Here is a 13,852-nt window from a genome sequence, read left to right as displayed (position 1 = left end):
TGGGAGGAAACCGGATTACCCGCAGAAAATCCACACTGGCTCGGGCAGAACATGCTAACCCAACACCGGGAGGCCCTCACAATACTATAGCTCCCGTTATTTTATTTGATTTATTATTTCATGGGAACATAAAGTGACAGACACAATAAATATACGCGTTATTCTATTTGATTTGTGACCGAAATATTATTATTATTATTATTATTATTTTATTTATTATTATATCCCCGATTCTCCACTTTGTATGATTTTTTTTTCCCCTCAGGTTTTGCTTTTGTAAAAGTATCGGCTGATAGGGGGCAGCAATGCGCCATGTTGTATCTAGTGTGTCAAGCATGAGCAAGAAAGAAGAATTTTGTGCCGGAAGTTTATTTGAACGTAAAATCATGACCCGGATGTAAATTCAAGTGTCACTGAATTCGAACGCTGATTTTGTTGGATGCAAAATTGAAATAAAGGTACGTTCGTAAACTTCGTCGATGTCCATATGAATATCGAATTTAGATGATCAAACACAAGATGACGCGCCCCGAATGTCTCCTTTTCAACATGCGAATCATACCTCTGAAGATGGAGGCCAATTGATTCACTGTGGCGACCCCTTGAAGGGAAAACCCGAATGGAAAAGAAGTCTGATTAATTCGCATACAAACTTAGTGTTCTGCCGTATCGATCCTAACAGAAAAGCTGATCCCTGAGATGTCCGTTTGTCATATATCGTTGCAGTTGCTCCACCATGCACTTCTCGCTATGCTTTCAGCCATTTATCGTGCGTGCAGTTTGTGTTTTAAATATGATTCTCCGTAGGCAGAGGTTGCCATTGAGGCGAATTCATCATGGCTCACATCACCATCAACCAGTATCTGCAGCAGGTGATGCCTGACATCAACAACGTGAAAATAGACTCAAGTGTATTACTGGAGATATTCATCAGCTCAAGAGGCTTCTTGTCTTTATGCAGGTCTATGAAGCCATTGAAAACCAGAAGGGGACAATCTGCGCTGAGCTGCTTTCCTTTAAACACCCCCACGTGGCCAACCCTCGGCTGCAGGTGTGGAACCATTCACTTCAATGCTTATGCTGTACTTATACTGTACAGATCCAGGTCTAGAGACGCAGTGTTTCACAACTGAATCAGTCAGCTGCCCCAATGGTAATATTTATCATCTTGCTTTGCATAGGACAAAGCATATATGCCTGTGAGTCTTGTTAGACTGCTAAGCCACATGTTTTTTTGTAACACAGTGACATTGATGTTATTAGTTAGCCAGCCTATGGCGTTTTTCATTGGGTTTTAATCGAGCTGGCTTTCTGGAGGTAAAGTTGTGTGTTAAAATGCACAATGTTTAATTCTTTTTGTTTTATATTTACTTTCAAAGTAAACTTCGACTCGGAGTCCACTTTCTCATTATTATTGTTTTTAAGATTGGTTCACTACCTGTATATGCTAAACCGCTGCTTGTTGTGAAGTGAGTGGAGTTCGCTGCCACCAGGCCATATCTTTAATTTTCGCTCCATTTCTCAGCAAAAAGAAACAAGTTAATTCATTAGTAATAAACCTTAAATAGATGTTGATCCATTGTCACTTAGATCTAGATGTATGTGCCTGTTTCAGTTGGCCAATCCAGAGGACAAATGTCAACAGGTTCTGGAGCCGCCCTACGACGAGATGGTGGCTGCTCATCTCAGGTGGGGTGGGATATTATGTTCATGGTGTATTGATAAGTGATCAGTCTGTATCTCACTGCCCTATTTCTTGTTTGCCAGATGTACATATGCGGTTGCCAATCACGACTTTGTAGAAGCCTACAAATTCCAGACCATAGTCGTCCAATATCCTTTATCATGCCATCAGCTTTCAATCAATAATCAATTCTGATCATAGTCCTCATTAGCACTCACTGTTGCCACCTTGACTTCTCACATCCTTTTTGAGAGCATTTCAGTCACACAAAGAAGAGAACTGGTGAGTATCATCGAGAGTGGGCCTTCCAGTCCATGTTAATTGAGGCCTGATTGTCAAATGTTCTAAAAGATCAATTAGAGCAATTATTTGGTTTTTGTGTGTAGTGTTTTGAGTGCACCACCGCTCCCACCCTCCTTCCCTGATCCGCTCAGAAAATAGTCAGGGCCTGCTATCATAAATATTGAACCTCATCTGTTCAGTATTTATGTATACTTGGGGTCAGATTAGCAGAAAAACCGGAAGCAAGTGGTCATCATTTGGAAAGTAACATTCTCTCTTCTGTCTTTGTGTCTTGTAGGGCGCTCCCTATCATGTTCACTGTCACTCTGGATCTCAGGATATTTGCCAACAATGTAAGAATGTCTATGTACTCTGGATTTTTTGGGGGGTTAAAAATGTTCTGTCCCTGTATTGATTCAATTGGCATTCATTCGGGCTGGATATCTCCTGTATGTGGTTTCAGGCACAGCAGCAGTTGCAACAGAAGGGCAAAGGTCAACAGAGTGAAATGCTGGAAAAAGCAGCAGAGCAACTTATGAGCTGCTTTCGAGTTTGTGCCAGCGACAAGTCAGTCCAAATAATAAACCGATCCAAATGGAGAGCACTTTTCTCCCTTGTCTTCTATATTTATGACATGTATTTATTCATAATGTAATGGCTAGTAACTTGCTGCTATATATGTAGCTATCGCATATGTTGTCATTAGCAAATAAACACCTTTAACAAAATGATAGAATGACAAATGACAAATTAATGTCATATTGCTCATTAAATTGATCATTTAAAACCCGCCTCAAAACTCACTTGTAAAGTACAAGCGATTGAGTTGGTATTCGCATTATTCCAACTTGATCTTGGTTTCACTCCGTGGTGCTTTCTACTATCTTTGTCACTACTTTATTTCCTGTATATGATAGTTGCCCGTGTTGTTACAGCTACAGCTGTTTTTAAAGCGCTATAAAAATCAATATGTATAGTATTATCATACCGTGTTTTTCCACGTAGTTTTGAAATGTTCTCATTCGGTGAAACTAAGGTTGAACCTTTTAGCCAGAGCATTACTCCCAAAGGAATGCCTGATACATACATCATTAGGATCATTCTTTGGGACTGGATTCTTCTGCTGGAACTGGAGCATAATTTGGCATCATGTTTGGTATTGCTTTTAAATGCTGGATGTTGTATTGTGGCTTTCATTTATTAACATTAGTTTGTGTGTGATTGGAAAATTTTGAACACAGCCCTATCCTAATTGTAAGAGGTGCATGTCTTATTTCAGTTGCTTGAAAGGGCTACATTGAGGGGTTAAAGATGACAATGTTGGAAAACTTTTTGAAATGATTTACTCTGGGGTCTTTTTTTGCCTGTGATTATATTACAAAAACCCTGGAATTTCTTTCTTTATCCACTCTTGATATTAGTATGTGTTTGAAAATTTGTCCAGTATTCCCCTGCTGCCCTGCCCGAATCTCATTGCTTTCTTCACTATTTCCTTTGCAGTCGAGCCGGGATCGACGACTCAAAGAAGTGGGGCATGATGTTTCTAAGCAACCAGCTCTTCAAGATTTACTTCAAGGTCTTGAGTATATTTATTTAATTGATAAACTGATGAGCTATTCTTGGCTAATTGAAGCAGGCGGCCAATTTTTGACATGGCTTGAATATGTTGATGGTTTTCACATATGCAAACGTGTGTCTTGGATTCAGATCAATAAACTGCATTTGTGCAAGCCGCTCATCAGGGCCATTGACAGCTCCAACTTGAAAAACGACTACAGTCCCGCCCAGAAGGTCACATATAAATACTACGTGGGTCGCAAGGCCATGTTTGACAGTGATTTCAAACCAGGTAGCTTCGTTTATGATGTCATTAGACCAAATTAAGATGTACGTGTGGTATGAGCACAATTGTTGTATCTTTGCCCCCTGCAGCTGAGGAATTTCTCTCCTACTCCTTCCAACACTGCCATTGCGCCAGTCAGAAGAACAAAAGAATGATTCTCATCTACTTGCTGCCTGTCAAGATGCTGCTGGTCAGACGCTGCTCATATTTTAATTGTAACTGGACTTCAACTAACTCATCTGCAAATGTTTTAGGGCCACATGCCAACAATTCAGCTCCTGGAGAAGTATGACCTTTTACAGTTCTCCCAAGTCACCAAAGCTGTCAGGTAGTGCGTGTGTGTGTGTGTGTGTGTGTGTGTGTGTGTGTGTGTGTGTGTGTGTGTGTGTGTGTGTGTGTGTGTGTGTGTGTGTGTGTGTGTGTGTGTGTGTGTGTGTGTGTGTGTGTGTGTGTGTGTGTGTGTGTGTGTGTGTGTGTGTGTGTGTGTGTGTGTGTGTGTGTGTGTGTGTGTGTGTGTGTGTGTGTGCGTGTGCGTGTGTGCGTGTGTTTGTGTGTGAGTGCATGTGGGCAAATTTGATATAGTCAGTTTTAATATTTATGCCACAGCTGCTCGAAATCAATCAGCATGGTAAATTCTGGGAATATTTTCCTTATTTTTCTCTCTTGGTTAATACCCCATTTGATGTCGAGATAATCATGATATAATTACATATTATTTTCCATAAAATTGCCCTTTAGGGAGGAAAAAATGTTTTAAAAATGTGTATTCTGTGTTGGAATCCTTGGCGTGTATGTTTGTACATGTCTCTGTATCAGTGACGGGAACCTGCTATTGCTCAACGAGGCGCTGTCCAAACATGAGACCTTCTTCATCCGCTGTGGCATCTTTCTTATCCTGGAGAAGCTTAAAATCATCACTTATCGGAACCTCTTCAAGAAAGTGTGAGCGTCTTTATGACTTGCTGACGCAACTTGAGCCGAGGGTCCCGGCCGGCTAAGCTCCTCTTGCCATCTGTGTTCAGGTACCTTCTGTTGAAGACTCACCAGTTGCCTTTGGACACATTCCTGGTGGCTATGAAGATGATGAAGGTGGATGATGTTGATGTGGATGAGGTGCAGTGCATCCTGGCGAACCTCATCTACATGGTGAGTGCACAGGAGCGAGCACGCCGACACGGACGGATACGGGGAGAAATGCTGACGCCGTTTCTCTGCTCTCAGGGTCACATCAAAGGTTACATCTCACATCAACACCAGAAACTCGTGGTCAGCAAACAGAATCCCTTCCCTCCGTTGTCTTCAGTCTCCTAGCCTGCACAAAAGTTAAGATCAACTCAAGCTAATTTTTAGTAACATGCTCTCAATCATGAAATGAAAATGGTTACTTTGTATGTGCGCTGTGACTCCTTCATTTTTCAACATTATTGTGTTTAAAGGACAACCGACGTCTCCGACCAAGTTATGTCCATAATTTGTAAAATGGCTTCAAATGACTTCTACTGGACGTATTTTACAAAGATTCCATCGCATATAGCTATATTTTACGTTTTAAGACTTGCGTTGAATATTCCGGAAGTCTTGTTTTTGAGTTGGTGACGAGTCCTCACTCTACGTCACTGAAGGAACGCCCCTCAGCGAGAAAGGACATACCTTGCATCACCTCAATGCATTTTGCAATACTTTGTTTGGTCTGAAAACTTCGTGTTGATCTGTGTTGATGGCGAAATTAGAAGGAAAACACATAAATAACACGATGGTGAATCCTTGTGTGTGGCACCGAGCGTCGATATTCACTGACAAAAATTGTAAGGAATTAATCAGCCTGTTTCCACCGAGCTTTCCACGGAGCTTTGTCTCCCTCTTCTGCCTCTTTTCGGATGACACACATTCGGTGCTACATTTCCCTCCTCAAAATGAGACGGAAGGACTTCTTTAATCGATTGCAAACATGTATGCTTTCCTCTTCAGAACTATTTGAATCATATTAATAACTGGATGAGTAACAAGAAAGCATATTCTCCGAATCTGTAGCCATTGTTTTGATTCTAGAGCAAGGCAAGACGTCTTACCCTGACACCACGAACATGGGGGCGGGACCTTCTGAAACTGGCCACTTGCAGTTTCAAATTGAAGTACTTTTTACACACTTTAAGTCATTTTTATTGGTGTTATGCATTTGACTAAAAATATCATACTGCATGTTTTCGGTATTTTAGATGCTATAAAACGTTTTTCTTATGTCAGTTAGGAAACAAAAAAGTGACGTCGGTTGTCCTTTAAGGGGAGTCCTAATCTGATATGAAATTTCAGTCATCATTCTGCTATATGTCCAAAAAAACAGTCTTGGAGTATGTCATGATACACAAAGTGGTCATTGCTCTTCTATCCAACACTTTTTCTTGAATTTTTTAGGATTATTTCTTAGTTTCCTTGAATTAATTTTATATGTATTGTATTCAACTGCTGTCTATTCACATCTTTGCAATAGAATTGTTGGAACACCCAATTGGAATAAATTAAATGGGTCATATTTTCTCATATAGACTGTTTCTAACTATTGTGCTTTGTTTAAATAGCGCCACTAGACCAAGTGTTTTTGTATATTTCACATTAAAAAAAGTATTAATTGCGATTGGCTGGCAACCAATTCAGGGTGTCCCCCGCCTTGTGCCCGAAGACAGCTGAGATAGGCTCCAGCAACCCCCGCTACCCTAATGAGGAATAAGCGGTACGGAAAATGAGATGAGATGAGAAAAAGTATTAAAGGAATGTATCATTGATGTCAGACAGTACCTTTGCCTGCATCGGTGAATCGTTGTGCCGCAGCCAATTGCGGTAACACGCATAAAGAAGGTGTACGTTTACACAAATTTCCAGCGGACAAATCAGCCCATTTCCAACGCAGCAGAGCAATCGAGCACCAGCAGAGGCGAACGAGGAAGCTAACCAGAGTTAGCGATTCTGCGCTTGGATAGCTGAAGTTTGATGCATGTTTACTCATTTAGTACCACTGCATGCTAACTGTGAGCTCACCTGGTGAAAGAGAGCAATCAGCATATTAGTGGAGCAAACCGATCGGACGAACATCCACTTTCCACCGTGTCATTTTTTACTCTGTAGCGCTGTCAGAGCTTTCTCTCTCGTTTCTTTCTCCTTTGTGTGTGTGCGTAAAACCCACCCCTCTGTCTTCTACCATGAATTTTAACCAATCACGGGCGGCTTTACTGCTCTTATAAGCGGCTTCATATACTGGACAAACACAGCTTGTGCATTTTCTGGGCACTACATCGGAGTCCAGATATTCACTTGCAGACGGCTCGAATTGATACGGAAGGAATTCTTTTATCAGTTGCAAACATTTATGCTTTCCTTTTCAGAACTATTTGAATCATATTCATAACTCGATGAGTAACAACAAAGCATCATCTGCGAATCTGAAGTCTCTGAAGCCATTGTTTTGATTCTGGAGCAAGGCAGTGTGTGACCCAAAGTGACGTCACGAACAAGGGGGCGGGACTTTCTGAATCTCCACTGTTTCGAGCTCATTTGTGGCAGTTTTGGGACAGTCATTTTTTATTGGTGTTTTGCATTTGACTAAATATCAGCCTGCATGTTTTGGGTATTTTAAATGCTATAAAATGTTTTTCTGATGTCAGCTGGGAAACAAAAAATGGTGTCGGTTGTCCTTTAATACACTGATTTGAAAGACAGGTTTTATTGTCTGGGTTTATTTTACACATTTATTTATTTATTTATTTATTTTTGCTGCATTTCACATTTCATTATGTTGTACTCTTTCTGTCCCCGATGTCAGTCAGTCCTTCCAAGGTTCCCATCCTCCAGAGACATGATTTCTCAGTTTAGACCCCACGCATGTCAAATATGATTTGCTGGCTAAGCAAATCATGCACAACTGGTTCGTGGTACATGTTCAAAACGATCCTAACATTGCAGTGAGATTACAAAGGAAAAAAATAGATTCAGCAACATTTGAACAAATTGTTATCCCTGACTTCTGATTTGGAAAAAAATGAGTTTGTACAATAATAAGAGCCCTCTGATGGAAGGCAGAACTACATTGCAGCCATTGGCGAACATTTCTAGTCATATACAGAAGAGAACATCCTTGGTGTGCAAATGTGTAGGTCATTCATGAGCTTCCCCCGTTTTAGTTTCTCTTTGACTGTTAGGTTGTGCCATCGTGTGATTGAATGGCCTCCAGATGCTGTCTTATCCAGGCCAGATGTCGCGACGCTTTGGTGAAGACCAGTCCGTTCCCCAGGCATCCTTGAGGTGGCTCGATGAGCAGCCCAGTCAGAAACGCTGTCCCCTTTTCCACGGTGGCGAGAGGCATTGCGGACAACAGTCCGCCGCATTGCCTCTCTGTTGAACTTAATCCGTTGCTACTCGCCTTGTGTTTTGGTTTCTCACCCTGCATCAGGATTTTTCCAGTCCGTCCTCTCACGCAGAACATTTTATTGCTGAGTGGCAGTGAGACGTTGAGCTGCCTGCGACACTCGTCCAAAGTCATGTAGACGAGGTTCTGGTCCAGGTGTTGGTTCATGCTTGCCACTACCCCAAACTTCCCAGAATTCATGAGGATGTTTTCACTGAAATCCTTGGTGGGCAGACAAAGGTGGCGGAGGGTGGGGCCAATGGGCAATGGGGAGGTCAGCTCCAGGAGGGCCAAGTCGTTCTCATGGTGATTTCGAATGAAATGTTTGTGGATGTGGAAAGCCTTCACGGACATTGTTGTGTCCATGTTGCCTAAGAGAAAAAGGAGCAGCTTTATTGGTCATTATATACACAAGAGTCGTTTCATCTGATAAATCTTGTTGGAATTACCAGCGACGACCAAAAAATTGGAGGCTTGGGGTTGAGATTCCCGTAGGAGGCAATTGCCGGCAGTTAGGACGGCGCGCGGACCCAACAAAACACCGGCACAGAGCTCCGTCCCGCCGCTCCCCAGCAGCAATGCCTGCAGGCAATTGACACAGGACGCTTGCTCACACGACACCAGACATCAATTTTTTGTTTTGTTTATTTGAAGAGGCAATATAGAGATAATGGGTCCTCAAATTTGTGGCTGCTCAGCGTTGTTTTTCACTTTGTGTTGGACATTTGAAGAAGCAAACTGAGTGCATTAGCACGTCTGTGTAAGAAGTCGTAAACTGCCATCGATGAAAAGGTTTATTCATATATATATAATATATATATATATATATATATATATATATATATATATATATACAGTAAAGTCTTGTTATATCGATATTCAAGGGAGTCCGGAAAAATATCGATATAACCGGGACTATCGATATATGACCCTGTTTGCATGTAATTTTCTCTGTGCGTGCATAGAAATAGTATCGATATAACCGGGACTATCGATATATCCGATATCGATATAACGAGACTTTAATATATATATATATATATATATATATCAGCCTGTGAAAACGGAGGTGGCCAAGCGCCATATAAGGAATTTATCAGCCGGTGGAAACGGAGGTGGCCACAAGAGGTCGCCATTTTGTGCCTCTTTTTTGGGTGAGAGATTTCCCCCCAATGTTGCCTCAAAATGGCACAAATAAATTCTTTAATCGATTGCAAACATGTATGCTTTCCTCTTCAGAACTATTTGAATCATATAACTGGATGTGTAACAAGAAAGCATATTCTCCGAATCTGAAGCCATTGTTTTGATTCACGAGCAATGCAAGATGTCTAGGCGTGACGTGACTAACTGGGGGCGGGACTTTCTGAAAATGCCCAATTCGAAGCTCAATTTTTTGCAGATTTTGGACACTTTAAGTCATTTTTATTGGTGTTTTGCATTTAACTAAAATATCATACTGCGTGTTTTGGGTATTTTAGATTCTATCAAACGTTTTTCTGGTGTCAGTTAAAAAACAAAAAAAGTGACGTCGGTTGTCCTTTAAATGCAAGGATTGAAGTGGAGGCTTCTCACTAAAGTGCTCCATTTGCTGACCTCAACATTGAAGTCATTCATGGGAAGGGTCTCAAACCCACAAATTAGCATATTCTGTCCACATTTGATCAATATTGTGAGAAAGAGACATCGTACGTCTAGAGTACTCATGCAACCAAAACACGGCATCATGTTTAGGTCACCTGCCAGGGACAGTTTCCGTGGTGACACATCGATACTGTCTCAGAGGAGCCAAGAAGTCTTCCGCAAGGAAACTCCACTGAGGACAGACGACATGTTTGGTTGAGGTCAGAGTTGAACTGTATGCGAGTGGTTGTGGTTTGGAACCTTCAGGCAGGCAAGTTCGTCCATCGCTGTGCAGTTTGAATCCTTCCACGCAGGAGCAGGTGAAAGCATGAGACGTCGCCGTGCACAGCTGGTGACAAACGTTGGGGCCTTCAGTGGGACACGAGAGCCTTCCTAAAAGACAACACACGTTGAAGCAAGATTATCAGACCGTGTGACAGGATATTTGAAGCATCTCTGAGGCTTACCTGCGACCACTTGTGCTTTTGGGGACCTGACATCGTCTTCCTGGCTGTTCACGTCTACTGGGACTTCCAACTGGCAAATGATTCCATGGTTGGGAGAGGAGCAGGAGCAGTGGAATCCGCCTGGCTTGTAAGTGCAGTTCCCACCATGAAGGCAGGGGTTAGGCTTGCACTGGTCTCGATCTGTCCCCGAATCAGAATCATCTTTATTGGCCAAGTATATAGAACACACAAGGAATTTGTCTCCGGTAGAACATGCTGCACTAGTATCATCATAAAAAAGACATGACAAAGAAGTATGGAGGACACTCATAAAGGCCATTGTAATCTAATGGAATTCCTTAATGTAATGGTACGTCCCGAGATGCTGTTCCACAGACTTGTGCAAAATTGTAAACAGGCACTTTACAGTTATATTTGGCTCACCGTTTAGAGCACAGGTGTGAAAGTGAAGGCCCGGGGGCCAAATCTGGCCCGCCACATTTTTTTTTTCGGCCCGCGAAAGCAAATCAAACTTGTGAAATTCCATGGTGCTTGCTAAAATCCTAACCAAAATGTGATATTTTTGGATGTAAACCACAACAACAGTCATTATTCTTGACTTCATATTTGAAAACTAGTTATTCATTAATTTGTTGTGCGCTCTATATGTCATATGTGGAGGGGATTAAACATTCTAATGGCTTCCCCAAATTCATAACGGCCATTGAGAGGAAACCATAACTACGATGTGGACCGCTGCAAAAAATGACTTTGACACCCCTGGTTTAGAGAGTGAATTGCTAGGGGGGAGCTAATGTCTGTTCTCAATATTGCAACATCATGTAAACCATCTCCATAAAAATACATTGGGAAACCTGCAGACTTCATCTTATTTTCAGATGTTGGATTGACTTCACAACAAGAATATGTAAGCTTGAATTCTTTTGTCATACGGTGTTTGTATACTTGCTTTGATAGATTTGGCGAGTGTGTGGCATTGGTAAGATATAGTTCATAATTTCAGGTTTACAGTGAGGTTTACATGCATGTTTTTTTTCAGATGTGAGAGCAAGCTGGGCTACGCTGACAAAACCCACTTGAGCACAAGCAGATCATTCAAACGCCACACAGGTATTGCTCAGATGGATTTCCAACCTGCAACCTCAGAACGGTAGTTACCATGAATCCACAGTGCTACTTGGATTAATGGTGGTTCTTTTTGTTAAAAATGTTAAAGGGACTTTTTAGAATATAATTTATCCCAAGCACATATTGTCATTGTAGACAAGTCGTTCAAAATCACGATTCTGTCGTTTTGACTGTTCTCTGACTAAATGACATGGATGTGTTTACTTATGAGTGATTCCATCTGAGAAGTTTTGGTTTTGGCCTCCTGGAAATAGATGTGAGTAGTAGTAGATTCTTTTTCCACATGCCCTTAACTCCCAATTTGTAAATCGCCCCAATCGGCACGATTTCTTTGGCATAAACTTACTCTCATAAGTGCTCCAGAACTTGACCTGTCGGGATAGAAACATGTTGAAAACTAAAAGCAGAAGACGAGAACAGGTGATGCACTCCTGGTTGAGCTGACCGTCTCGTCGTTATCTTCAAAATATTCCCTGGCCTCCTCAAAAGTGCAACGCTCCTCGTGGCATTCCCGCTCCAGGTTACCCTGCAGGATCTCCTCCACCAGGAAGTGGTTCGCTCGTTTGGAACGCAGGAAAATGCTTTGTGCATCTGGCGCCTGTACAAATACTACAACACCATGTAATCATCGATAATTGTGTCATATTCTGACACACATTAATCGTACGGGTACACACATAGAATGCTACCTCCGTAACTTGGTAAAGATTTTGATGCCTGCGACTTGCTTGCCATTATCACATTCACATCAGAGCCTTGTTCCCTTTATACTCTGCCACTTGTTATTAATGGTCACATAATATTCAAAAAATAATATTACAACTGCCCTAAATTGTCAGTCAAAAACACTTGATTCCTCCACTTGATGTGAGGCAAATGTATGACATTTAAACTCGGGCAAGCAGACATGACAGTATTACATAGGTGGTAGGCACTAGGATCATGCAACCTTTCTCAACCGCGACAAATTATTACAACCACTGCCATGGTTTCACAAATTAAAATACCGCATTTTCTCATAGGCGCCTCTTGTCAGTGTAGAAAAGTCAGCTAAAAAAAATCACCATTCTGTCATTTTGACTGTTCTCTCAGACTAAATGACATTGAAGTGTTCGCTTATGAGTCATTGCATCGGATAAGTTTGGGTTTTGGCCACCTGGAAGGAAGTAGGCACACTTGAAAGCCTTCCATGTTCTTAAAAACCCGATTCGCCTTGTGTATGGACATGATGGTAATATTTACCCCAAAATGGCTCCTTGCTAGCAAAATGCGTATAGTTTAAACTTAAGGCGATTGACTTTGCAGTCGAACGCGGAAACAGACCGACTGCAACAGAGTTTACCATTAATGACTCAGTGTTACAAATTGTGTTGCTGCTTTATTAACAAAGTTTTACAGACATCTGATGGTCACTATATAAATCAATGTTTTGTTTAGCATTTCATTGAGCGTAACTCCCATCTAGTGGGTCCGTTGTAAATTGCGTCTTATAATGCGATATGTCCAATATATGGGAAAAAAAATCTAAATACAATTGACGCACGTATCTACCATCTCAGTTGCCAGTACCTCTCGGAGGTCACCCCATTGAAAAAAATTCTGGCTATGCCGCTGGCTGTATTCTATCACGAATGTGCATTAATGCATCTATCGAGCCAGAATTAGTTAAATGTGAATGAAAATTACTTTTCTGTGATTAGTGAAATTATTCATGGAAAAAAATAGGTATGGCGTTAAGTGAAATAGGTATGGCGTTAAGTGACTCTGCCCTTTGTGCTGTCTCGGTATTCTTACGCCCCCCCCTCAGTAAACTACTGAACTGCATAGTTAAACTACTGCAACTGGATCGTTTGTAACTCATATTGGGCTTTCATCCACTTTAAAATGGGAGAAAATCTAATGAGACTCGCATTGCCCTTCAGGACTTGCCGAAAACATGGCAAATTATTGTTTTGCCACTAAATGCAGATCAAACCTGAATATCACCAAATATTTCTGGAGGTCAGGCTTCCACTTTTACTGGAAGGACTAAAAAATGTCATTTCATGTTTTCCTTTGAACAACCAAAGATGTTCCAAGAAGTATCAGACCGTCTCACAAGATGTCAAGTAAAAAGTTGACTTCTTACCGTCTGCTCCGCCATGGACCCGAAGGCCGCTTGCAAGCGAGACGAACAAGAGGAGAGCCACTCCAGCGAGCGCCATGACACTGAGTGGTCAACGAATGTCGTCACATCCCGGTGGCAAAGCTCTCTCACCCAGCGCCGACCAACACGTGGTCCACCATGACATCCGTGAGTCCCAGGGTCGCCTCCTGAATGTTTGTCTGTCCTCATCACGTTTGAACATCAAGTGTGGTTTGTCGGAAACGCCGTGTTCTTGGACTTCAACCTCCCCAAACAAGCGTGTTTGTTTATTCGTTTTATTTGC

The 13,852-nt window shown here is 41.7% G+C and overlaps 2 protein-coding genes across 3 annotated transcripts; one reads left to right on the top strand and one right to left on the bottom strand.

Annotated features, from left to right (window-relative positions):
* The first annotated feature begins 378 nt into the window (after positions 1-378).
* On the top strand, positions 379-7,350 carry pcid2 (PCI domain containing 2). 2 transcript variants are annotated; one of them, XM_088998737.1, is made up of 16 exons: positions 379-458; positions 808-872; positions 962-1,051; positions 1,616-1,689; positions 1,768-1,835; positions 1,927-1,966; positions 2,265-2,319; positions 2,430-2,533; positions 3,467-3,542; positions 3,674-3,815; positions 3,899-3,999; positions 4,064-4,137; positions 4,626-4,751; positions 4,832-4,955; positions 5,031-5,131; positions 7,187-7,350. In XM_088998737.1, the coding sequence occupies exons 2-15, from the start codon at positions 837-839 to the stop codon at positions 5,118-5,120; spliced, it is 1,200 nt and encodes a 399-aa protein (XP_088854863.1). In that variant the 5' UTR covers positions 379-458; positions 808-836; the 3' UTR covers positions 5,121-5,131; positions 7,187-7,350. The 2 variants fall into 2 exon arrangements, with proteins under 2 accessions (XP_088854863.1, XP_088854854.1); XM_088998728.1 differs by lacking the exon at positions 7,187-7,350 and having other exon boundaries at positions 5,031-6,349.
* A 203-nt stretch (positions 7,351-7,553) lies between these two features.
* On the bottom strand, positions 7,554-13,800 carry prozb (protein Z, vitamin K-dependent plasma glycoprotein b). Its single transcript, XM_088998717.1, has 8 exons — positions 13,552-13,800; positions 11,869-12,032; positions 11,770-11,794; positions 10,296-10,475; positions 10,090-10,221; positions 9,945-10,021; positions 8,655-8,787; positions 7,554-8,576 (listed from the first exon to the last, which is right to left on the bottom strand). Exons 1-8 carry the CDS (start codon positions 13,625-13,627, stop codon positions 7,996-7,998), a joined length of 1,368 nt encoding a protein of 455 aa, XP_088854843.1. The 5' UTR covers positions 13,628-13,800; the 3' UTR covers positions 7,554-7,995.
* Between the last annotated feature and the right edge of the window lie 52 nt (positions 13,801-13,852).

This window comes from Hippocampus bargibanti, linkage group LG01, assembly GCF_051943395.1.
Source record: "Hippocampus bargibanti isolate YZ-2025 linkage group LG01, ASM5194339v1, whole genome shotgun sequence".
Classification (NCBI taxonomy): Eukaryota; Metazoa; Chordata; class Actinopteri; order Syngnathiformes; family Syngnathidae; genus Hippocampus; species Hippocampus bargibanti.
This window is presented reverse-complemented; position numbering and strand designations above follow the sequence as displayed.